This window comes from Narcine bancroftii, chromosome 9, assembly GCF_036971445.1.
Source record: "Narcine bancroftii isolate sNarBan1 chromosome 9, sNarBan1.hap1, whole genome shotgun sequence".
Lineage (NCBI taxonomy): Eukaryota > Metazoa > Chordata > Chondrichthyes > Torpediniformes > Narcinidae > Narcine > Narcine bancroftii.
This window is the reverse complement of record NC_091477.1, coordinates 117,476,786-117,503,956: the sequence shown is the minus strand read 5'-3', so window position 1 is coordinate 117,503,956 and position 27,171 is coordinate 117,476,786. Positions and strand designations below refer to the sequence as shown.

Sequence of the window (27,171 nt, the reverse complement as noted above, 5' to 3'; positions counted from 1 at the left end):
AGAAGACAGGAATAACATATTAGGGTGGTTCTCAAAAAGGTAACATATTCTCTGCCACGTGAGAATATTTGGAGAAGGAGCATTGAAGAAGGCATGGAGTTTCCATGACAGTAGCATGTAAAGACCAAACAAAGTTGGCAAAATAAGTGTATTACCTGCCGAACATCCTACCCATCAACACCTCCTGCTGCCTTGTAGTAGTCAGTGGCTCAATAGCTCAGTGGTTAGAACACTAGTCTTGTAAACCAAGGGTTTACAAAACTGGGGCTTCACCCTGTGAGGGGTGCTGAATAAAGTGGCAACTCTCTGTCTTCCTGATAGTAAACATTCTAGTATTACATGACAAGACACGAGTCTTCAAGGACTCACTTTTGGAATGGAGGTCATTTGAGTCCATAGAAGCACCAAAGATTATTCCCCTGCACAACCTTGTGTGGTAAGAACCCATGCCATCCTCCCATTCAGCCCAAAGCTGAAGGATTGGTTATCCATGGTTCTGGATCCTTCTGACAACACATGAGCTTTGTATTCTACATCAATGAAAGGATCCATCCCTTTTTGAATGGACACAAGGAGAATGTTCCAAAAGGAGGCTCCAAAGAGCATTCCACTGTCAACATGGCTTCAGCCCAGTATTTCATACAATCATTCCCCAAAGGCTGGTGGAGAAGCTGTCCTCACTGGGTCTCCACACCCCTCTCTGAAACTGGATCCTGGACTTTCCAACATCACGCTGGGCACTGGCGCACATCAGGGCTGTTGTTCTCAGCCCACTCCTGTTCACTCTACTGACCCACGACTGCATCGACAGATCCAGCTCCAATAGTGCCATCGTTCATGGATGACACAACAGTTGTCGGCCTCGTCATCAACAATGAGGAGTTACACTACAGAAAAGAGGTGGAATATCTTGTGAAATGGTGTGAGAGCAATAACCTGAGTCTCAACATGGACAAGACAAAGGAGAACCAGGAATGACCACATCAACAACTCTACAGTAGAGAGAGTGGAGAGCACCAAGTTCCTTGGAGTTCACTTAACTAGTGACCTATCGTGGATGCTCAACATCTCCTCACTTGTCAGGAAGGTGAAACAGCGACTGTACTTCCTGAGAAGAATGAAGAGGGCAAGACTACTGGTCAGCATCATGTCAACCTTCTATAGGAGCTCTATCGAGAGCGTCCTGGTCAGCTGCTGCAGAGAAATAGATCAGAGGTCAATCCGCAGGACCATAAGCGTGGCAGAGAAGATCACTGGAGTCTCCCTGCCACCCATCAACATGATCTACCGGGATCGTTGTCTTTAGAGGGTGTGCAAAATCACTGAGGACCCCTTCCACCTTCCACACAGCATCTTTCAGCTGCTCCCACTGAGGAAGAGATATAGGAGGATCACAGCCAGCACTGCCAGGCTGAGGAACAGCTTCTTCCTAAGGGCAGTGAGAATGCTGAACGACCAATGGAACTGCTCACACTGACCATCCAAGACTCTCATTTGTACAAAATAAAGTTTATTTATTTATTTTAATACCAATAATTCTTGTCCTGCATGTGTATTATTTGTCTGTATGTGTATTACGTCTGGTTGTGTATCTGCATATTTTTACACCGAGGACCGGAGAACCCTGTTTCGTTGGGTTTTACTTGTACAATCAGATGACAATAGAGTTGACTTGCCCATTAAATTTGCAAGGACTGCACATAGAGATCATTTTTAAAATAAATACTTCAGGTGTACTTTCCACATGTATTCCAACACAAACCTAGTGACCAGAAGCTGTGCAACTCTATCCTGTTTGAGAGAATCAATCTTCAGCCAGCCAGTGGTGTTGCTCTCTGTAAACAAATACTTTATCAATTTTGTCTGTTATCAGTGGCTAAAACATAACCATAATTTAAGCCGGAAAACCCTGCAGACATGAAATGAAGCACAAAATGCTACGAATTCTCAAGAGGTAAAACAGCATCAATGGAGAGAGAAGCAGGATTATCAAAATGGCCGATTGACGACATTCCCTGGAAGCTTTGCTTAAATGGGGTTCAAGAATTATTGAGGACCCTTTCCATCCAGCACACAATATCTTTGACCCACTACCATCAGGAAGGAGGTACAGGAGCATCAAATTCAGGACGGCCAGGATATCACAGACAGTGATATCAATAGACAATACATTCCAAAATATTTATATGCACGGAGATGCCTTGAATAACATGGTTTTGAACAGCGTGGGTTTTGAAATAATGCGATTTATAATTTTAATACAGTAATAAGCAAAAATTGTTAAATTTTATTAATATTGGGTTACCAACAGTAGCGCAATATTTTCACATGTTTCCCCCCCCCCCAACACCCCAATCCCTTCACTCACCTCTGGTGGCATTGACATTGTTGTAGGTGAAGACGTTGCCCCACCTGGTGTACTCCTCTTCCTCATACCTCTCCCTCACAGCCAGCCCCAGCACATTCCACAGCTCGGACATCTCCCCATCCTTCCCCTCCCCCCTCTCCCCCAGCCGCCATCTCCAAGCCAGTGGACTGACCACGCAGCCAAAGCCAGAGGTGGCGGTCTTTATACGCCACCGGGCAATTTATCTCCCTGCCCAGCTCCAAATCCTGCCCCGGAGATCTGATCCCTTAAATGAGATGGAGGACCTCGCTCCCCTGTTCTTTCTCCCCGCTTCTCTTTGACGTCAGTGGCCACGATAAAACTGTCTTAAATAAACAATGTTCACCCATTGCCAGTAAAGATCTTTGTAATTTTTCAGTTTTATATGTCCCTTTTAAATATTTTATGCACATTTGCATTAGAGTTTCAGGATTGAAACGTATTACATTAAAATACATTGTAATAATGCTTTGAACAGTGCGGCTTTCCATAATATTGAATGTTTTTGGAACTTATTAACTGTGTTTTCAGCCTGCGTTTAGTTTAAATTATATATATGATATTATCATGTGCTGTGTGTGTATGTGTGTGCACCGTGATCATCTAGTTGTATACGTAGTCATAATAATAAATGAATTTGATGCCATGTTCCTGACACAGTAGGAAGTGTTCCCCCACCCCCCAACTCTCTGTTCTCTGTAATTATCATCTGAAATAAAACAGCAGCGTTACATAAATTGATAGGTATTTGATTCGTCAGGGTATCAAGTGGAGAAGGCTGGGGAGCGGACCTGAGTGGGAGGATGGATCAGCTAATGATTAGAATGGCAGAACAGACTCGATGGGCTGTTAGGCCTATCTCTACTCCTATGTCTTGGAGTTGCAATTGCCGAGTCACAGATTTCTCAATTCTGGAAGAGTCACTCACCTGCAACATGCAACTGAGACCGTAAACTAAAGGACGATGCTGTGGACACGCATGGAAATCCGAAAAGGCCGGCTGCACTGGACTCATGACGGCAGCAGAAGCTGCCTGACTGGGGGCTGTCAGCGCTGGGTTATTTGGTCCAATGATCATATGAGGCGAATGTGCAGGGACAAGGTTCGAAGAGTTTTCATTCAGAAGAGCCGAAAGCCTCTTGGCACAGAAATAAGCAAGGCGACGAGACAAGTAGGCTGATTGGACAAACTCTTCGGAATACTGAAACCAGAAGAGAAAGCGGTCAGTGGTAGATCATATTTTCTCAAGTAACATCAACCCATTTGTCTGCATTCTTTCCACTGCCTTCCATGACCAAGGGTTTGCTAGACTTGACACTTTTCCAATTAAGATACACTTTGCATCTAACCAAAGGTCCAAGTAAGATGGGTAAAAATGGCAATGGGCCACCCTATCACATTATTCTTGAGTATCGTTCTCAAGGCATTAAAAGCAACCCGAGTTCAACAATGTTTGCATTATTGGTTGAGAAATATTTCTCCAAAAAACAATGCAGCAGATTGAAGTTGAAAGAAGCACAGGAATTAAACCTGGAAGTAAAATACTGGGATAAGCAAATGCAAATTGTAAAGAATAGGGAAGATATCAGAGGTAAATTTGATGTAAGAAAAATAGAGGGTTATTGTGGTGGAACACAGTAGTGCAGGTGTGACCTCACTACAGGCAGGCCTATTTCTGACCCTACAACTCCTCCCTGTGGATTCCCAATAAAGGCTGATAGGCCTAGCCTCCTCCCTCCATACAAGCCTTGGATCCAGGCCAGAAGCATGTAGAGACATGCCCGATGTTTCTGCATGTTAAAGCATTTAATCACTCATTTTGTATCTGCTTGTGATTATTGATTGCGCTACAATTATGTGTGCGAGGTAGGGAAGAATTAAATTCTTGTGGAGTTGGTTTACATAAGTCAGCACAATATCCTGGGCTGAAGGGCCTGTATTGTGCTGCAGTGTTCTTTGTTTTTGATGTCAAATCATAACCTGGAGTCCTATGCTATCAGACCCTTGAACAAACATCACATTAGTAAAATAATGTCCCCTTGCTTCATTCTAACTGATTTTTCTCAACAGCTGTAATGAGCAATGAGTTTAGTGTCTTACACACAAGTACAATGTTCAAAGTTCAAAGTTATTGTCAGAGTACACGTGGGGCAGCATGGTTAATGCTACACCTTTACAGTGCCACCAATCAGGACCAGAGTTTGAATTCTGTGCTGTCTGTAAGGAGTTTGCACATTCTCCCCATGTGGGCGTGGGTTTCCAGTTTCCTCCCACCGTTCGAAATGTACCAGAGATTGTAGTTTAATTGACTCGTGGGCCAGAATGGCCTGTTACCGTGCTGTATGTCTAAATTTAAAAATCACATCACATACAACCCGGAGATCCTTTATCCTGCTGGCCAGGCAGAATTTCCACAATGTACAGGTGCGCCAGCCAAAATTCTTACTTCCTGCAGTTAGTATAAGAAACAAAAGTGACGTTTCAAGTCTTTTGATGGAGCAGGAGCAATTTTATGGTTAGGATATTAAGGAGATGCTCAAAGTTCCTTTTATTGTCAAGTAATAATACATTAAAAATGTAACATACATGATACACTTTAACTTTTGCCTACCGTAAGGCAGACGAAGAATCACCTGACACCCCTTACAGTACGAGAGAAAGAATTGATGGAAGAAAAAGTCTTCTCTGAACTCTAGGTTTTATTTGCTGTACTTGTGTACGTGTTGACTTGCTGGAGAGGAGACAAAACAAACCTTTTCACTTCACCTCAGTCCACATGACAATTAACTTGTACTTGTATCAGATTCTCTTATATTTCTGAAGGGGGAAATTAAAAAAAAAATTATCCCAACCCAGCTGATCAGGCCTACAGATCAGTCCAGGACAATTTCAACTGAAATCTATATTTATTTTTCTCATTTGTTTTCAAGATGTCAACATTGCCGCCAAGGCCAATGTTCATTAATCATCCTCAAATACCCTCTGAGCTGCCTCTTTGAATTGCTTACACCTGAATTACTCCTGTACCTCTTTCCTTGATGGTAGCAGAGTAAAGAGGGAATGGCCAGGGTGGTAGAGATCCTTGAGGATGAAGGCTGCTTTCTTAATACTCCACCTCATGTAGATGTCCTCAATTAAATGAAGACTGATGCCCATGAAGGCGCTGGCTGAGTTCACAACTCTGTGCAGTCTTTTCCTGTCCTGTGCATTGGTACCTCCATACAAGACAGTGTTGCAACCAGTCAGAATGCTCTCCATGGGACACCTGTAGAAATTTGCAAGTCTTTGGCATCACACCAAATCTCCTGAAGCTTCTCACGAAGTATAGCCGCTGGCAAGCCTTCTTTGTAATTGCATCGACATGGAGGCCCTAGAACAGATCTTCAGAGATGTTGACACCCAAGAATTTGAAGTTTTTAGCCCTTTCCCCACAGAATTTAGACAGCTTGTCCATTTAAGCTCTAAATGAATTGAGACCCTCAAAGATGTTGATGGTAGGAAAGTCAACAATAACAATGCCATTACAGGTTCAGTGGTATTCTCTCTCCAAGACACTCAGTGATCAATGAACCAAATGGACAGGAAAACTCTCCACTTTGTTCAGCTTCTATGCCATCACAACCTTTATAAATTTCAAAGGTGACCATTGATGGGAAAGTGTAATAATCTATAAGCTTGTTCATTTTTAGTGCGAATGTGTTTCACAGGGAAGACATTTTATCACCAACATTCCTATTTGTTGTGTATCAAGCAACAAATGTTTTGGTCGATTTTTTTCAGACAGCATGAGCTCATTGGAGCTTGATAAATAACCTGCAGCTAACACCAGCTGGTTAAGTTAAATAATCTTTTTTTCATTCTATTTCATTACAAAAACTTGGTTTCATACAGAAATGGAAAGCTTGCTGACGGCATCACGGCCTGGCAAGGAAGCATCAATACCCCTGAATGGAAAACCTTGCACAAGGTAATAGAGACAAGCCAGGACATCACAAGCAAAACTCTCCCCACCACTGAGACAACCACAGGGAACAGTGGCGCCGGAGAACAGCAGCAATCCTCAAGGATCCACGCCACCCAGAACATGCTCTGTTCTCGCTGCTGCATTCAGGAAGGAGGTCCAGGTGCTTCAAGACTTGTCCCACCCCAAGTTCAGGAACAGTTAATACCCCTCAACCATCAGACTCTTGAACAACAGACTCATTTAAGGACTCTTTCTTTGCTCATTATTTATTTATTACTGAATATTGAAACTTTGGCATTTGCAAAGTGTTTACAGTTCTTTCTTTAAATAGAGCTTACTACTAATTAGAAATTCTGCCTGCTCCACAGAAAAAGAATCTCAGGGTTGTCAAACTGCGATGTCACTTATATACGCTGATAATAAATATGAACCCTTGAAATCCTCGAGACACACAGGAGACTGCAATTGTTAGTATCTGAAACTAAACAATCAGGTGGCTAAATTTAGTGGGACGAGCAGCATCAGAGGAAGAAAGAGAATCGTCGATATTTCGAGCCGAAATTCTTCATCAAGATTAACACTTGACAAAGAATTCTGACTCGAATCGTTGACCATTCTTTCTCTCCCACTGATGCTGGAGAAACTCAGCCAGTCTTGGGCCATCAGTAGGAGGTAAAGATATACTGCCAATGTTTTGGGCCTGAGCTCTTCTTCAAGGAATAAGGAAAAAGCAGGCAGGCGTCTGAATGAAAGGTTGCAGAGAGAAAGGGGGAAGAATGGTAGGGAGTGGAGTCCAGATCAACAGACAAAAGGTGTCAATTGGATATAAGAGGAAATATGAAAATTGATTCTGGATCTGTGAAAGGAGACAGAGGGAAAAGGGAAGAGAGAGAACTGGAGAAGATGGGTTTAATGGAAACTGGAGAAGCGTCGTTAATACCATCTGTACTTGCGGAAGATGAGGTGTTGTTCCTGCAATTTGCAGATGGCCTCAGTCTGGCAGAGCACGAGATCATGGACAGACATGTCAGCAAGGGAATGGGACGGGGAATTGAAGTGGACGACCAGTAGGAGATCCACGTTATTGCGATGAACGGAGCCGAGGTAATCAACGAAGCAATTTCCCAGTCTGCACCTAATCTCTCTGATGTACAGGAGACCACAATGGGAGCACAACATGCAGTAGATGACCCCTGCAGATTCACATGTGAGGCGTTCCTTCACTTGGAAGGACAGTTTTGAGTCCCAAATGGTGGGAGGAGAAGTGGGCACGTGCAGCATCTCTTGTGGGCACAGGGGTAGGTGCCAAGGGGACAATTGGTGGGGAAGGAGGAGTGGATGAGGGAGTCACGGAGGGAGCCATCCCTGCAGAAGATGGAGCGGGGAGGAGCAGGCATAATGTGTGTGGTGATGGTCAAATCATGATGTAGGTAGCTGAAACGGCAGAGGAGGATATGCTAGACCTGGAGGCTGGAGGGGTGGTAGATGAGACAAGGGGAATCCTGTCCTTGTTGCACGTGGGGGCGGAGGGAGCCAGGGCAGATGTGTGGTTAACAGAGGAAATGCAGATGAGGGCTGAGTAGATGGTGGGAAAGGGAAAGTCACATTGTTCGAAGAAGGAGGGCATCTCTGATGATATGGCATGGAAGTCCTCATCCTGGGAGCAGATAGGATGGAGAAATTGAGAGAAAGGCGCTTGCGTTGAGTTGTGCAGGAGGATATCCTCCATCTGTTTACCTGCAGCATTAAAGATAACAGCAGCTTAAGGATCTCATCATCTGCTGGTCTGACTTTCTCCAGAACCTCCAGGATCCAGGTCAAGTACTCATGCCGTTCCAACATCCCATCCTGCAATGACATGGCTAAAAGTTACAATGGCCTCAAATTGCAGTGATTTACTACTTTCAGCAAACAACTTTGATCCTGACAAAGGACCTAAAGCATCTTCTACTTAAATACTTGCTCTATAGCTTGATCATAGCCAATACAAGAGTGGAGGGAAGTTTACGAGGCACGTTCTTTTTACTCAGAGTGTAGTGAATGCCTGGATGGCTGATACAATAGGGATATCAGACGGGCACATAAATGGAAGAAAAATAGAGGGTTCTGGGTGTGAGTGGGTGAAGATTGTTATGGAGTAGGTTAGCATACATTGTGAGTGAAGGGCCTGTAACTGTGCTGTAATGTATGTTGTATGTTCTACAGCTGCCGAGAGGGTAAGGGAGGTCACTGAGGTTTGGGCAGCACCAAACTCCTTTCTCTCGTGATGCAACAATTCCCAACAGTAGGGAGAAGCAAATAAGATTACAGAAATTATACTTATCAAAATTACAAAATTAACGAGTGCATTAATCCAGGTCCAGTCAGAAATTGCGTTAATAATCCAGAAATTGCTAAGAAAAAAATGATGGAAGATGATCGTTCAGAAATGCTAACGAATGTTCTCTTCTAAACATAATCTGCTGGAGGGACTCAGATGGTTAAGCATCAGTGGGAGAAAAAGAATGATTGATGTCTCGAGTTGAACCCCTTTATCAAGACTGGATTGTCATTTCGGTCTCGATAAAGGGTTTTGGCTCAAAATGTCAACGTTTCAGGTCAAAATGTCGTCCCATTGCTGCTGCACCATCCAGATTCCGGCGTTTGACTCCATAGTGCTCTCTTTGTGGATGCCGCCTGGCCTGCTGACTATTTCAACCATTCTCTGTTTTATTTCAGATTTCCAGCTGCTGCAGTAGTTTGCTATAATGTTCTTCCATTGGACCATTTAAACTGATGCTGTATACAGTAAAAAAAAATAAAACTGGTGTCCGGTACCTCTGGGGATTGGTAGATGCCAGATAAATGTATTTTCTACTTGCTTAAGACTCTTACAATGCCAAACTAAAACTTACCCACAGCTTCATCAAACAAATCTAATATGCAGATTTTTTTGCCAGTTGCTTGAGGCTTCTGGTTAAGATGGTGGCGCTGACGGAGCCGCAGTAGTGGACCCGTGGGGAGCGGAGGTGCACTGCTCCCGGGGGGGGTCCATCCATCCAGTTGACTGCTGTGGGGTCCACGTGGGCTTTGAGGGAGCCGAGGGGGTTTGATTTTAAATCCCGCGACCTCAGGATCTGCGTCCAAGACCTATTAATCGGCAGCAGCCACGAGGGGCTGCAGACTCCGGGAAAGCGGAGGGACTGGAGCCAGGCACCAGAAGATGGAAAGACCAACCCCCCCCCGTCTGAGAGGGAGAAGTGAAAGAGATGACCCATGGGTCTGTGACCACGGCGGTGAAACAGTGAAGGGGCTCTGCAGCAGACTGCTGGAGACTAGGGGGTGAGGAGCCCACAGGCTGTCGGAGTCTGCTGTCGGGAGACTCATGCTGGGCAGCTGACTGCTGGAGACTGGCTCAAACTGGCCAGGGGGGTTACCAGGTATCGGATCTGGGATGCGAGGAGGTTCCGAAGGGTCCCTGATGGTGTCGTAGGTTCAGATCTGGAGCTCAGGTCGCCAATATTTTGGACTAGACTCTGGGCGACTGCGAAGGCAAATCTTTGGACACTCGGTGATTCGGGGGCGGGGGGGGGCTTTCTCTGACTACAAGAAATGTAAGAGATGGCTAGGAAATTTCTGCTGGTTGTGAATCTGTCTGCCTTGCAGCAGACAAAAGGGAATTTCATGTAATACGACCCTATTTTATTACTGCAACAATGAATTGAATCTTGCTTGTATTCTGGATATCAGGAGCTTTATGTGTCTTGCCAATTCTGCATATCTTGTTTTAAAGGTATCATTGTTATCAATGAGAGTTTAAAAATTAGGTGGTGCAAAATAGGGATGCAAAAAATAAAATAATGTTTTCCAATACCCATCATTGCAGCCCCATATACAATGTACAAAAGGCACAATCATGGAAACAGCTGAACCTTGAGCTCAGAGCTGAGATTCTATCTAATGAGTCACCCGGACACACATCACAGTGACTCAGCAAAGTTCCGCCTGAGCAGATGTAAGTTTTGGCAAAACTCAGCCTAACTGTAAAAGAGAAACAGCTCGTGAATTAATAATAATTCTTTGTTAACGGTTCAATTTCAAAAAGGGGAACTGAAGCCAACAGCTCCTTCTTTAAGCCCCATTTGCTCAACAGCTGTGAGTTTCAACCGATTTGCAATGCCACCTCTTTTTATACTGAAGAGCAGCTTCTACATAAATCTGCACTGATGTGAGAAGGACTTCTGTTGATATTTATTCTATCCCGTTCTCATTGCTGGGAGAAAAACACTCCAGTACTATGAGGAAAACATTTTTGTTCATATTCTGCGTACTTGAAGCTTCCAGGTTTGGGAAATCTGCACTGATGACCATAATAAAGAATTAATCTTAAAACTACCCTCAAGATTCTTAATGCATTGATCACAGAAAATTTAGAATCACAGAATTATTTACATTATATCAGAATTTATTGTTAATGACATGCCACAAAATTCACCGATTTGCAATGGCATCAACAGTGCAAACATTTATATGACCATATAACAACCATATAACAATTACAGTACGGAAACAGGCCATCTCGGCCCCTCTAGTCCGCACCGATTTAAGTCAACTCCTCTAGTCCCACCTACCCACTCCTTGCCCATAATCCTCCAATCCCCTCACATCCATGCACTCATCCAACCTTCTCTTAATTGACCCTGCTGCAACCACCTCTTCCAGAAGGTCATTCCACTCAGCCACCACACTCTGAGTGAAGAAGCTTCCTCTCATGTTACGTCTAAACTTTTGCCCCCCTAACCCTTAACTTATGCCCCCTCGTTCCAATCTCTCCTACCCTCAAGGGGAAGAGCCTATTCACATCTACTCTATCTATTCCCCTCAAAATCTTAAATACCTCTATCAAATCCCCCCTCAACCTTCTACGCTCCAATGACCAAAGACCCAGTCTCTCAATCTTTCTTTGTATTCTAGATACTACAATCCAGACAACATTTTAGTAAATCTTCTCTGCACCCTCTCTACCTTACAAAATAAATAAAAATAGTGCAAGAAAAAGAAAAGGTCAAAGTGAGGCAGTGCCTATGGTTCACTGTTCATTCAGGAAACTGATGGCGAAAGGGAAGAAGCTGTCCTTGTGCCGCTGAGTGCTCGCCTTCAGGCTCCTGCACTTTTTTCCCCAATGGTAGCAGAGTGAAGAGGGCATGGCCTGGGTGGTGGGCGTCCTGGAGGATAGAAGCTGCTTTCTTAAGACACTGCCTCTTGTAGATGGAGTGAAGATTGGTGCCCTGTGATGTCACATGATGAGTTAATAATCCTCTGGAATTTTTTCTTGTCCTGAGCCTTGGCAACTCCGTACCAGACAGTGATCCAGCCAGAACGCTCTCCATCATAACTTGTAGAAGTTTTCTGGAGTGTTCAGTACATTATTGTTTTATAGAAGAGTTGAAGGAACTAACAATGCTGATTACAAGCCCCATTGGTTTAACTTTAGAGGTGGCCAATATATTGGAACAAACCACAAGAGGAAATACAAATTTTCATTCAAACAAATGTGGATTGATGAAGGAAAGTGAATTTGAAGGAAGAACATCTAACTGGACTGACGAACTTGCAGAGGCGCTGACAATTATGGAAAAAGAGGGCAGTGCATTTCATGTAGTTCTTGTGACAAGGTCCAGCAGGGTAAGCTGATCAAAAACAAACAAACCCCTTCTTGGTAATAGATGATCTCTTGATCTCACAATCTTGCATCATTGCGCCTCTGCACAGCTTTAACTGTGTTTCTATCTGTAACACTATTTGCAGAACTTTTGTTTCATTTTTACACAGTCTGAGTTGACATACCTGGATAACGTGCAAAAGCAAAGTCTTCCCACTCTATTTGGAACATATGACAATAAATAATTCAATTGATGCCCATGGGATCTCAGGCCAACACAAATGACACATTGCTCCATCAACCCCAGGTGCAATTCTGACCTCTGGTGCTATGTGTGGAATTTACATGTTCTCTCTGTGTCCCCGGATGCTCAGATTTCCTCCCATATCCCAGAGACCTGTGGATTGATGGGTTATTGGCTTGTATAATTTGCACCTTGTGTGAACAATAGAATCCGAGGGGAATTCATGTCAAGTCTGGAAGGCTTCAAAGAGCCCAGAGAAAAGAGCAATTGCTGTTCCTCAAGTGAATGTTAGGGCTCGTTAAGCGAGGCAGCAAACTGCAGAGAACACAGTTGATCAACAATGCAGTGACTTGATCTTTTCATTTTTTTTTTAAAAAATGTAAGCATACAATAGGATAACAGACCCTTCAGCCCACGAGTCTGTGCCACCCAATTAACCTATAACCCCCATACATTTTGAAGGGAGCACGCGGAGGAAGCACATACAGACACAGGGAGAACATACAAACCCCTTACAGACAGCATCGGTTCGAACCTGGGTCGCAGGTGCTTTAACAGCATTGGGCTAACCATGTCATTTTAAATTTTATTTACAACACGGTAGCAGCTGATTTCTGCCATTTTAAACCCGTGCCGCCCAATTACACCCAAATTAACCTACAATATTCGAACGTTTTGGAGGGTGGGAGGAAACTGGACCACCCAGAGGAAACCCTATGCTTTCTCCAATACATGGGAAAATAATACAGGGGAAATAAATGGTCAAAGAATTAGACCAGAGAGGAAAAACAAATATTTTCACCCAGAAGGTGGTAAGGCTCTGGCTCTCACTCCCCGAAAAAAGATAGGTAAGGCAGAAGCCATTATCGTAACAAGTTGTGAACCTGAAAGGCCATCAAATTTGAGGGCGACAGAACTAGCAGAAGCTTGACAGGCTGAATGGCTCCCTTCTGTGACCAAAATTTTCCGTGATTCTCCTTTCTTTGTAAGCCCAATCAATACAAATGTTCCAGCAGAGCTAACTACGTTGCCATGGTTTGATCACAGAATCGTGACTGTGTTGAACATAAAAGGCAGGAGATAAATAAAGTCATATTTGCATTTTAAATTATTTTCGATCTGAACACAGAATGTCTCACGAAGGAACTTTCTCGTTAGTTTTTTAGTTTAACCACTCCATTCCCTCTTGGTGGCCCAGTCATTACAAAGATTTTACACACAACAAAACCATTAGAGGGGATTGCTGTGCAAAATCAATCCCCAACAAAATCTACAGCGAACATCCATCACCCTCGTGTGTTGTATATGAAGGTAACTTGTTTGATTAGCTTCACTGTTTCTGAAATAAATTTTCAAATTTTGACCCACAGATGCAGTTATAAAGTGTAAAAAAAACAATGAACTGGCTGTAAAATTCTTTGAAATATTGTTGTTCTCCAACTGATCTTTACCACCAATGAAGTTAATAAAGTGAGCCATTTAATCTGGACAAGAAAAGATGGCCATGAGAACAGAATTCACAAGCCTGAAACAAATATTACAAAAATTGCAAAGGAAATATTCATTTCCTTTTTTAAAGAATATAAGAAATAGGAGCAGGAGTCGGCCACCCGGCCCATTGATCCTGCTCCGCCGTTCAATGAGATCATGGCTGATTTAATGTGAGGCTCATCTCCACCCACCTGCCTTTTCCCCACATCCTTTAATTCCTCAACTATGTAAAAATCTATCCAAACCTTGTCTTAAATATATTTACTGAGGTTACCTCCACTGCTTCAATGGGCAGAGAATTCAATAGGTTAACCACTCTGGGAAAAAGTTCCTCCTTATCTCTGATCTAAATCTACTACCCTGAATCTTGATACTATGTCCCCTTGTTCTAGTCACATCCATCAGTAGGAAACAACTTAGCTACTTCTATCTTAACTATGTGTTTGATACTTTTATATTGTCTCTAAAAGATCCACTCTCATTCTTCTGAATTCCGGCAAGTACAATCTCTCAACTCAATCTCTCTTCATTAGTTAACCCCTCCATCACTGATGCATTCCCTGCTCAATCAGAACATAAAAGATTATGATCCCATGCTTGAATACAAATAACATTAGCCAACAGTCTAATGTTATACTGAGGGAGTGCTGCTCTGTCAGACAACTCTGCTCTCAGGTTAAATTTAAGTTTATACAGCACGGTAACAGGCCATTTCGGCCCACGGGCCTGGCCACCAAATTACACACGTTTGCCCTACACCCCAGTATGTTTTTCTTTTAAAGGGTGGGAGGAAAGCGGAGACCCCATGGAAAACCCATGCAGACACAGAGAGACGTACAAACTCCTTATAGACAGTGCAGGATTCGAACCCCGGAACCAATGGCTGGCACTGTAAAGGGGTTGCGTTAACCACTCCACCCTGTGAAGGATTTCACAGTGGCATTTTAAACAAGACGAGAGGAGCCATTAGTGGCATCCTCACCAGTCCTTCACAAATCTGAACACTCCCCTCTGCTCCAAAGAAAACAACCCCAACCTATCCAAACACTTCTCATTGCAAAATTAGTCAAATCCTCACATTGCTGTGTCTTGAATCTTGACATGCACATATTAGTTTCCAAAATGACAAGAGTAACAACCTTTCAAAAGTACATCATTGGTTGCACAGCAGCTTGGGACCATCCAATGCTGTAAGCAGCTGCCTTATAAATACAGCTCTCTCCCCCTTTCACTTTTATGACTTCTCGCCCATCAACACAATTGTGTTTGGCAAAGGGTCAAGCAATGATTTAAAAAGGAGCTTGGTGTGTAACTAAATCTGCAAACATATCAGACTTAGACTAAGGAATTAAAATGGAAGTGGATAAAAAGATACTGTAGGAAATAGGTCAACAATATAGTCACCAAATGGGACAGAACAGTAACCTCTGGAATCATGCAACAGGTCTGTCAGTACACTCTGACCAGAAGCATCCAAACCTTTAGCTAAGCTTTTCTCTTTGAAGATACTGACTCGTCTCATGTGCATTTCCATTCACCAGTCTCTTCATATGGGAATTAAATGGTTGGGCACAGACTAGAGGGGCTGAGATGACCTGTTTCTGTGGGAATCTTCACATGGGAATTGACTACAATGCAGGAAAAAGATTCTCAGGATTGTATGTATGCCCTCTGACAATAAATATGAAATATGAATCTGAAATCTACATACTTGGGGTCACCATGGAGAGGAGAAAATGGCAATTCAGTTTTAATTTCATTGAGCAAGAATGGGTACAAAAAAAATAAAGAACTTCCACCAGGATGTTACTGGATTGGAAGTCTTGATGTCCAAGCTTAGACTTTTTGTTTTGCACTGTAGAAAGTTCGGGGTGTGGGGGTGATCTTCAAAGTATATAAAATCATGAGGGGTACAGATAAAGTGAAGAGCCTTTTCTTAAAGTAGGGGGTGACTAAAACCAGAGGACCAAGGTTTAAGATAGAAAGACAGAAAAATTACAGCACAGAAACAGGCAATCTCGGCCCTTCTAGTCTGTGCCCAACCATTTATTTTCCTAGACCCACTGACCTGTATCCAGCCCATAGCCCTCCATATCTCTCCCATCCATTTACCTGTCCAAATTCTTCTTAAATGTTAAAATTGAACCCATGTTTACCACTTCAGCTGGAAGCTGGTTCCACCATTCTTTGTGAGAAGAAGTTCTCCCCTAAACTTTACCCCTTTCACCCTAAAGCCATGTCCTCTGGTTTTTTTCTCACCTACCCTGAGTGGAAAAAGCCTATTTACATTTACTGTCTATTCCCCTCATAATCTCCCCTCATTCTTCTATGCGCCAGAGAATTAAGTTCAACCATTCCCTGTAACTCAGTTCCTGAAGTCCCAGCAACATCCTAGTAAATTTCCTCTGCACTTTTTCCAGCTTATTGATATCTCACCAAAACCGCACGCAATACACCAAATGTGGCCTCACCAATGTCTTATACAACTTTAACATAACATCCCAACTCTTATATTCAATACAGGTGCTTAATCTTTTGGATAAATCTTTGGGAAAAACACTTTTCTGATTTCGGAATTTTTCGGATAATGGAATAGAAGTGAGGTAAAGATAGACTGCGCTCTCCCTGCCCGCCCGAGCTGCACTGCTGTTCTCTCCCCGAGCCGCTCCCTCTGTTGAATCCCCTTTCAGCTGAGTTGATGAAATTCTGCTGGAGAACAATCCCTGTATTTTTAAGTAAAATATACAGTAAAACTTCAAACAAACTGGTTAAACACCTGAAAATATACCGTACATGCAGAAAATAAATGTTGGGTTTTCGGAATTACAGATGAAGGGATAAGCACCTGTACTTTGATTTATGCCGAAAGCTCTCTTTACAACCCCATCCAACTGTGATGAAAAAGATGAGGGGGAAAGGTTTAAAAGGAACTTGAGGAGCAACCTTCTCTACACATAGGATGGTTGATATTTGAAAAAAGCTGCTGGCTGAAGCTATGGAGGCTGGTACAATTACATTAAAAAGATATTTGGATAGATACCTGGATACGTAAGGTTTGGAGGGATATAAACCAAATGCAGAGTGACAGAAGAAGCGCAGATGGGCAATTTGGTTGGCATGGTCTCATTGGGCGGAGATGCCCATTCTATGCTCTATGTCTCCGTCACCCTGCAGTGTTCCACATAATCCACGAAGATCCTGGCAAGTGCAAGGAGGATCAGTTCAGTTCCTGGATCGTGATACAAGCAACAGAGCTCAAGATTGCGGGGAAGGTAGGGGGTAAAATGAAATTGCGTGACTTTGAATATTTGCACGTGAAATCAAATATACAAATCAAATGCCTTTTTACTGAAAGTTAAAACATTGTGTGTGTGGAAAGGCAAGATGAACTAGAGGCAAAAGGAGACAATACTACCTTCAGAAGTGTCCCTTCAAAGACACCAGCTCAACTTACCTGGAATGTGTAAAATGCCAGTTTCTCATTGTACTCCCATTGTTTTATTGCTTGCTCGACCTCGGGAGGCACCGCCGCTGTGGATGGTGGCCCTTGACCTGAAGGTCCATGATAATATTCGGCAATTTTAGCCAGCTGTTCACGGAGATACCTTGTCAAAATCTGTGTCCATTCTGTAAAGGGTGAGGGAAGGGGGAGCAATAAGAGAAGCAAAATCAACATGGGTGAGGAGGACATACTAACTCACAGAAAAAGGTGCACATGCCATTTTACCTGTTTATTTTCACTATAAAGCCATCACCAACTCAATTGGTGTTGAAGGGAGCAGATGCTCCCTCATATAGACATTGATGAGCTCTGGCACAACATCCATAAACAAGGATTGACCATATTAATGGTTTGGAAGCATACAGACTGAGCAAGGATGGCTCATATTAGCAAACCAGGCTGTGGCATCAAGTCATTGTTACCGATCGGAATGAAAGCATTGCTAATTTGTTTCAGTAACTTGCAATGGGCCTACATAATCATAAAAAGCTCAGGAAAGTCCAAGAACCAAGAGCACAAGCTCAAACTGCTTTGATGAAGGGCTCAAGCCCGAAACGTCAATTATGATTCTTTGACTTTGCTACATAAAGGACACGGTTTGACCTGCTGAGTTTCTCCAGCATTTTGTGTTTTTAGTTCTAACTGCACGGTCTTTTAAGAGTTCATAGTACAGTAAAAACCCCTGGTATCCGGCATCTATGGGGATTGATAAATGCCGGATAAATGAATTTTCCGGTGATGTGGGACCGGCCAATTAATTGCTAGAGGCACCAATTTTAAACTTTTGTATTTTTTTTACCTATTTATTTTCCGCAATTCTTTCCCCCGATGCCTGAATTCTGGGTCATGGGATTTCACTGTACTTGGTTGTCATCAGTGAATGGATCCCTTGTCAACAGAGAGTAAACCAGCCACGTACATGCCAGTTCGTGTAAGACTAATGATCGATGCCACGACATGGAATAAGGTTAACATTCACCTGGAGGAGTAACATACATGTGTTCAATACATGTCTTCAAAGAAATTGCAGATGCTCCAGTATCCCTACATTGACTGAAATGGCCCCAAAACTTACATTGCCACTCATGGTAGCAATAAGTGAACCCATTGCTTTGTGTTTCACACAGCTAGGGAAATAGCTGAAAGATTTAAGCAGAGGGGGTTACCCCATTCTGTAGACGGAAGGGTCCAATCATATTTTAGGTGGTTCAGTGTAATTGCAGCTATTCAAAGAGGAAATTCTATGATCACTATTCCTTCCTGCAGATGCCACAGCCTGCTTATTCCTATCATTTCCACTCACACAGAATAGATGAACCACCTGCCCAACCACCAGGGAGTTGCCAACTCGCAGAAATGAACTCATAGTGCCGTTGGAAAACAAAGACGTGGAAAATTACATCGCAAACTAGCGACCACTCACACGCAATGGGGTTACCATGCCAGTGAGCAAGGTTTGAGTCTGGCACTCTCACGAAGAAGATTCTCCCTGTATCTGCATGGGCTTCTCCGGGTGCTCTGGTTTCCTCCCTCCCTTGAAAATGTACAGGGGATGAAGTTTAATTGAGCGCAATTGGGCACCATAGACTCATGGGGCCAAAAGGGTCTGTTACAGAGTTGTACGTCTATTATTTCTATATCTAGCTCTCACATGAGTGAGAGATTTCTTTTTAAATACACATTTAAAAAGTCAAAAATGAACTAAAATCAGATTCTGAGGTTATTGTGAAGAAATGGGACCAAGGAGCGGGAGACTTTGCAAGATCTCTGCGTTACTCCTCAAGCAGCAGATTAATAGAATGGATCATTTTGGTGAACCCAAAAATTTATGATGATTGAAGATCTAGTCAACTGGTCCAATTCCAATTGGCTTTATAAAATGAGAAAAGGAACTTTACACATCCGATTGATGAAATGCTCCAAAGTCGTATTTACACTGGCAGAGTTTGTTTGCAGCGCAATAAAAATTGAGAAGTACATTTATTCAATTCGTCAAGGCACACCAAAACAGTGTGCAGCTAATCATATCAGTAAATATTACGGTATGAACAATGCAGCAGAATGAGTCTGTGAAAGTTTATTGTCATGTACATAATTACAATGTACAGATGCACTGAAATCTTTACTTGCTACAGCTATACAGTAGATAAAATATCTGCACATGTACACATTGTATCCTTCAACTACACTGGTCAATGAAGATTTTGCTTTCTGAACATCTTTGCATACATTTTATAGATTTTATAAATTTTAAAGAGCTCTGAGTTGTGCTTCTATGTGAGCTTTCTCTGGTTTTCCCCACAAGGTAGGTGGAGATCAAACCCAGAGGATGGGTGGGAGAAAGAAGGGCAATCATATAAAGATACAGGAATCCATGGAGGTATGACAGGGTAGATGTTGACATTTTCACTGGTGGGAGCATCTTGAACAGAGGGATATTTCTTTCTTCTTAGGAGATAAATTGGTGCTCATTCGAAACCAAGGTGCAAAGGAATTTCATTTTGCAGAGAGTGGAGGGCAGTGGAGGCTGGATTACTGGAGGTTATTTAAAGGGGAAGTAGGTCCTTTTTTTTAAAAAATAAAAGGATTGGGGATGTGTGAAACTGGCACAGAGAAGAGTTAAAGTTTGGAGCAGATCAGCCATTAACACTGATGCAGCTCGACCTGTTGAGCTCCTCCAGCAGATAGATTGTTGCTCCAGATTCCAGCATCTGCAGTCCCCTCTCATTGGTCTCAGACATGATCGTATCATATGCCTGGACAAGCATGAAGGATCAGGTGGCCGACTCCTTCATCTTTCCCCACCCTTTCAATCAGACTCTTGCCCTTTCCAAAACCACAGTTACAGTCCAGAACTTTGACAACTTTCCACAGATGCTGCCTGACCTGTTGAGCTCTTCCAGCATTTTTGCGTTACTCCGGCTCCTCTTGTGTGGAAAGTACTTAATGTTGAATTAGCTGGGGAAAAGAAAGTTAATCAAGAAAATCTGCAGATGCTGGGGTCCAGCACAGTCCATAAGGGTGCTGGAGAATCTCAGCAGGTCATGCAGCGTCCATAGAAATTAAAAGGGAGTCGCCATTTGGGGGGGGGGGGTTCATCAGAAGTGTCGAAAATAAAAAAGGTGGGGGAATAGGACAGCGCATGGGTGATCAGATAAGAAGTAATGGGTAGAGACAGGTGGGAGGGCAGATGGGAAATTAGACGAGAAGTGAAAATAGAACAGCGATACTCAATTGAAGAGGTTTCGCTGCAGCTTTGCAACTACATGGATAGCACAATATTGTCCACTCTGAAATAAAAACAGGAGAAAGTCATATGCTTCTTAACTCCTGTTTCACCATTCAATAACATCAAGGCTGATCCCTCGACTTCACTGCCATGTTCTCTATTCAAGAACAAAGTATTCAGCCTCTTTTAAAAGTTGGCATTATGATTGGCCATTGGAAATGTAGTCCTTCCAGCTGAAGGATATTCAGATTTATGATTAGAGGACATTCATGACATTATTATACAACCCTGAGGTTCTTTTTTCCTGTCAGCGAGGTAGAATTACCATTTATTGGTTGTGCAAAAAACACTGTACTCAAGAAGATTCATCTACATGTAAACAAGTCAAGGGATAGTGGAGGATTAGAAGGTGTCCTGGAAATTGATGGTGCTGCTCTACCTTCTCCAACCTTCAGTGCTCATGAGCCTAGAAGTTTACAGATTTGAACAAGTCACCAAATCACTGAAAGTCAAAGAGGTCGAGGAGCCACAAGACTCACACCACCAGGTTCAGGAACAGCTGCTACCCCTCCACCACCAGACTCCTCCACGACAGTCAGGGACTCATTTAATTCTCCTCTCTGTATTGCACATTTGTTTATTTATTTACATGTGAAGATAATGCAGAGTTTTTTTTGCACCTACCAATAAGTGGTCATTCTGCCTAGTCCACAGGGAAAAAGAATCTCAGGGTTGTAAGTATATACTCTGACAATAAATCTGAAATCAGATGCCTTGATAAATTTAACATCACATTGCAAAGAAATCCTTATCTAAAACAACTTGCCAGAGAATGCAAATAAAAGGAGGTGAAAAGAGGAATATTCAAAACACATTTGTATAAAATCCAGGCAGAGTTTTGAGAGACGAGTTATAATGGGTTGAGTGGGACAGACATTATTCTTTGGCTGTCAAGCCTATCCAGCAGCATCTGCCACCAGCTCGATGTGCCACGTCCGCTCATCTAGTTCCTCCATCATTTAACGGAACCAAGTATGTGGAAAGAGAATAGAAAAAGCAAGCAAAACCCTTTATTGATTTTTTTCAAATACAGCATGGAAACAACCTATGAGCCTTTGTCACCCACTTTGACCTACAACCCCCAGTACGTTTGGAACAGTGAAAGAAAACGGATCACCTAGAAGAAACCCATACAGACACAGGGAGAATGGACAGGCAGCGCAGGATTCAAACCCCAGTCCTGATCGCTGGCTCTGTAACAGCGTTGCACTAACCACTATGCCACCTTTGGACGAACAACCCCAGACATTCCATCAACTTCTTTCATCCTCCATCTCCTCTCATGCTCAAACTTCAGTTACCTAACTGAGTCACTGTTACTTTGGACAACTACAGCATTAAAAATTTTAACTCGCTTTCCAAATGGCTTTTTTTTTATTTTTTAATTCACACAGTGGCAACTAAGATGCACTTTGCAACTATAATTTTTCCACACATATTAGACTACACAGAGATGACCAATTCCCTCTGCGATGTTAATAAATCAACCAATCAGTAAAGAACAGCTCAGAACTGAAAACCTAAATATAGGCAACTCAGGGTAGAATTTGCAATATATTTTTGCCTTGTCTGAGAGGGGGATGCGGGTAAAGAGGTCATCTCAACTTATCAAAACAGTGCATTAAATTATCCAAAACACTGCCAGTTCAAAATAATTCACATATGAGGCAATTTTTACAGTTTCATCACAATTTTAACTTTACTGCCAAAATAATTCATGGAAGAATGGCTAATGACAGCAACCTTAATGTACATAAATAGGGGGATTCATGAATTAGATTTTAGAAACACAGAGACCATCCCTTTTTGGCCAACTGCTGGCAGCTGATAACTTTCCACTTTCAATCCATTCTCTCCATGGAAAACTAACTACAGTGAAATTCCTGGTATCTGGAATTCAAGCAACTGGGAAAAAAAAAAAATCGAGGATAATAAATTTTTTTAAACTGATCTAAATAAGAATAAAATAACACATAAACCTTTGGTGAAGATGGGAGCAAATATTCAGCCAGCGGAGCACCTTGGTCACAGCAGCTGTTTGGATAAAGTTATGTGAAACAGCAATGGTGTCGCCCAGGATGAAGAGCTGTTTGATGTCACTTGCCATTAGGGGTACTCTCTTAAAGTATCTCCTTATCCCTAAGCCTCAGTCAGAGGCTTTATCTGTAAACTTCTTCCCACCCCTCCCCTCCCCATCCCACCGCTGGCATGTTTCACCAGCCCACCTGATCTTCCCTCCTTGAAGCACAAGCAATCAGTCCTCGGCAGAGGACTCATCTTCATTTGTCAACATCCCCATCTCAATGAATCTTGAGCTCAAAATGACATGGAACTCCCACCTCATTTCTATCTTCACCCTAAACCCTGGGCTCTTGCACCCATCATGAGTATTCCTGATCCATCTGGACCCCTCAACTTAGCAATTGATCCACTGGATAACTGCCAATGTGACATTAACATTTCCTCTAAGAAATGTGGCTTCTAATTAAGTGTTTTCAAACAAAAACCAGGAACTTGGTTTCTCTTTCCACAGATGCAACCTTACCTGCTGAGTATTTGTAAAAACACAATGCTGGAGAAATTCAGCCGGTAAAACACTTTATAGAGCAAAGATGAAGATATATGGCCAATATTTTGGGCTCAAGCCTGAAACTTTGGTTGTGTGTCTTTATCTTTGTTATATAAAGTACGCTGTTTGACCAGCTGAGTTTCTCCAGTGTTGCATTTTTACTTCAACCACAGTGTCTGCAAACTTCTGTGATTTTGCTGCTAAGTGTTTCCAGCATTTTCTGCTTTTATTTTATTTAAAAGCAGACAGGCTGGAAAGGGCATCGACATCCAATTTTGCTCACTCAACTTTACTAACGTGACACATAAATTACATAAACAGCAGCACCAACTCAGAGGACAAGGGTGGAATGTGGAGCAAAATAAAAGCAATCTGCTGGACGAACTCATGGGTCAAGCACCCTGAGTGGGAGAAAAGTTTCAGGTTGAAAGCCCTCATCAAGACAGAGTGTGTGAGAGGGCAGAGAGCCAGTGTAAGGAGAAAGTGGGAGGGTTGAGAAACAATAGCCGTGGAAAGGGTGAGAGATGCAGGTGGAACAAGATGAGGCAGGGGAGGGTAATGGTGGACAGCTGATGGAGGGCGGTGAATGGGAACCAGTGGGAGTAAAGAAGGTGGCAGCGGGAATCATAAAAGTGAAGGAAAGATAGGAAACATGTGGATGCAGAAGGGAGAGGGGAATGGAACTGGGAGGAGGATGGAAAGGGTGGGATGGGGAAGGGGAGGAGCTGGTGGTGATGGGAGGACCCCAGGTTGATGGGATGTGGGGCATGCGAGAGGTGAGTGGTCTGAAATTGGAAAATTCAAAGTTTAGATCATTACCCAGGAACAATAAACTAATATAATCAAAAGTAGTGATCAAAAGACCATTTGGCCCCAAACCCTATTCCTCCCATCCCACCCCATCAATTATATCATGGTTGATCCTGTCTCAGTTCCATTTTCTCAACTCAAATTCAGATTTATGATTTATTGTCAGAGTACATGTATGGCATCTCATACAACGCTGCGATTTTTTTCCCCTGCGGGTGAGGCAGTGATAAAAAAAACTGTACACAACGTACATATTAACAAATAAAGAAATGTAAACAAACTGACTGTGCAATACAGAGAGATCTTTCAAAAATCAATAAAGTGCAAAAGTCCTGAAATGAGTCCCTGATTAAGTTTGTTGTTGAGGAATCTGGTGGTGGAGGGGTAGCCACTGTTCCTGAACCTGGTGATGCGAGTTTTGTGGCACCTATAACCTCTTTCCTAATGTTAACAGCGAGAACAGAGTGTGTGCTGGGTGGTGTGGTTCTTTGATGATTGCCGCTGCTCTCCGACAGCAGTGTTCCCTGTAGATGTTTTCATTGGTGAGGAGGGTTGTCCCTGTGATGTCCTGGGCTGTGTTCCCTACCTTTTAGAGGGCTTTACGCTTAGGGGTATTGGTGTCACCAGACCAGACCATGATGCAGTCGGTCAGCACACTTCTATTATTTGTTTAACAGCAGAGAAAAAATGTTTCTTGAATATACAGAATGTCTTCTACAAATTAAAAGGCCAAATAACACCCATTCAATAATCAAATTGCAGGGTCTTGCAAAGGAACCTATTGCATGAGGAGAGAAAGATTAGTCAATTTGATATTGGCTTGGCAAATATCTGGTAAAACAGATATATACGTGGTGAATGCCCATTTGGTAATCAGATGCGCAAAGCAAGGACATACTTATAGAAAGATTATGTTTTGCCTCAATAGAATGTCACATCAGTGATTGGGAGGGGGCTTCATTAGTGGGATATGCAAAGGGAACATTTCAGAACCTTGTTTGAAAAGGAAAGGTGTCCAAATCTGGGGAAACTGTGCAATTCGTCCATTCTCAGATTAATTATGGAAAGGAAGAGGGCAATCTGCTCTACATCTGAAAAAAAAACCACAGAAACAGACTGTTACCAGTGACATGAAACCAATAAACTCCAAAGGAACTCCCCCGCCCTGTATCGCTGTAATACATCTGGTGGTTTACAAGAAAACAAGATATATATAGAGGTTGTCAGAAAGGATATCTAAAATGAGGGACCAAAAACTTCTGGGGGAGGGGCTGGAATTACCACCAAGGCTCATTGGGAATGTGGTTCAGTGTAATAAATGAATGAAGCTCTAACACAAAGACTAGCTGCTTGCTTTGATCGCAGGACAGTCCTAAAGCAGTAGTTCACAACCATCTCTTTCCACTCACATACCACCTTAGGTTATCCCTTACTAACCACAGAGCACCGATGGCATGTGGTTGGTTAGGTATTACATAAAGTGGTACGTGAATGGGGGGAAAGAAAAATGATTGATAACTATTGGCCCAGTTTGTTCTGAACAGCCAGGAGCCAAATCCTTAAGTATTCCTTTAACATGCTGAATTGTTAGAAACTCCAAACCCACTGACCACTTCAATCATTCACAATCCACCTCTACTAGAAGTTGTCCCAGTTCTACAGTCTGTTTGACAGATGACAACATGCTAAGTGCTCAAAACTTTAATGAGATCCATTTTCCCCTCCACCCACAATTAAACTTCAAGGAGACACTGGCACAAAATAGCCTTTCACTGACTGAAGACCATGAACAAAATAGGGCCTCAAAACAAACTAAGATAAACAATCTGCTTCTTAATGCTTCCTAAACCACTGGTTCTCAACCTTTTTCTTTTCACTCACGTACCACCTTAAGTAATCCCTTACTAGCCACGGAGTATCTAAGGCATAGGATGCCATAGGTGCTCCGTGGTTAGTACGAGATTACTTAAAGTGGTATGTGAGTGGAAAGAACAAGGTTGAGAAACCAGTGGCCTAGAGTATGAATGACTAAGTTTATTGTCTTTGCTCACCGTATAGGTGCACTGAAGTTTTTACTTACTGATCAGGTAGTCTTTTTTTTTAATTAAAGCAATTACAAGAGCAACTGCAAATTGAGCACCTGCTGAAATGCAGGTGGCAGGTGTAGCGTGAAATATTTGTGCACAGTAAGATCCCACAAAGTGCCAATACACAGATAATGTTTTTTTAAGGTCAGAATGCCTGCAGGATACATATTGGCCTGGGATCATGTGAGCAAGGAAAGCTGGAGTAAAAGAGAGTCCCAAAAAAAAGCTACAAACCAAGTGACACTCACTGTAGACAAGTGTGTTCTCTCCTCCCATTCACACTCAGCCTCCCACCAAGTTTCTTTCTTTTCTCCCTCTCCTACCTCTCTCCCCTAACCTAATTCCATCTGTCCATCAACCTCTCCTCATCTGGCTTCTCTCATCGCCTTTCAAAGTTCCGATTTATTGTCAGAGGGTATACATAACAGCACATACAACCCTGAGATTCTTTTTCCTGCAGGCAAGGCAGAATTATCACTCATTGGTAATGCAAAAATAAATTTGTACTTGATGTACACATATAAACAAATAAAGAAATGGAAACAAACTGACTGTGCAATAGAGAATTTTTTTTAAAAAAAACCAATTAAGTGCACAAGAGTCCTTAAATGTCCATGATTGAGTTTGTCGCTGAGGAGTCTGATGGTGGAGGGGTAGCTGTTGTTCCTGAACCTGGTGATTCAAGTCTTTTGGCACCGAAACCTCTTTCCTGATGGCAGCAGCAAGAACAGAGCGTGTGCTGGGTGGTGTGGATCCTGGATGACAACAGCATTCCCTGTATGCTCTACATGATGGGGAGAGTTTTGCCTGTCGCGTCCTGGGCTGTGTCCACTCCCGCCCATTCACCACAGCTGACTCCATTAGCTTCTTCATTTCTTTCCCCATCTGGCTCCCCTTATCACTACCGTCCTCTCTTTCCATCCCCACTTTATACTGCAACATATGGTGATCTGTCTTTCCCCACTCAGCCACCATGAAGGTGTTGACGCTAAACTTCAACTTACACCTTCATGCCTCCACTGAGCTCTTCCTGTGCTCCGTTTCATTTTCTTTACTCTGATCTCAGTCAGTCCACCATTGACATGATGGGCTGGAGAGAACCATTGTAAAACAAGCGGGACAAACAGCATCAGTGGAATGATAGAGCCGTCAACATTTCAGATCAAGGCTCCTTTCTGAGAACAGGAA

The 27,171-nt window shown here is 42.7% G+C and overlaps 1 protein-coding gene across 4 annotated transcripts in view; it reads right to left on the bottom strand.

Moving 5' to 3' along the window:
- LOC138742700 (mediator of RNA polymerase II transcription subunit 12-like protein) overlaps positions 1 to 27,171 on the bottom strand; it is a 404,210-nt gene that overhangs the window by 308,911 nt on the left and 68,128 nt on the right. For all 4 annotated transcript variants that reach the window (XM_069897449.1, XM_069897451.1, XM_069897452.1 and 1 more), the window contains exons 6-8: positions 17,181 to 17,353; positions 8,088 to 8,198; positions 3,315 to 3,587 (exon numbers count right to left, since the gene is read on the bottom strand). In XM_069897449.1, the coding sequence (XP_069753550.1) occupies positions 3,315 to 3,587; positions 8,088 to 8,198; positions 17,181 to 17,353 (557 nt within the window). The remainder of the gene's footprint in view (positions 1 to 3,314; positions 3,588 to 8,087; positions 8,199 to 17,180; positions 17,354 to 27,171) is intronic.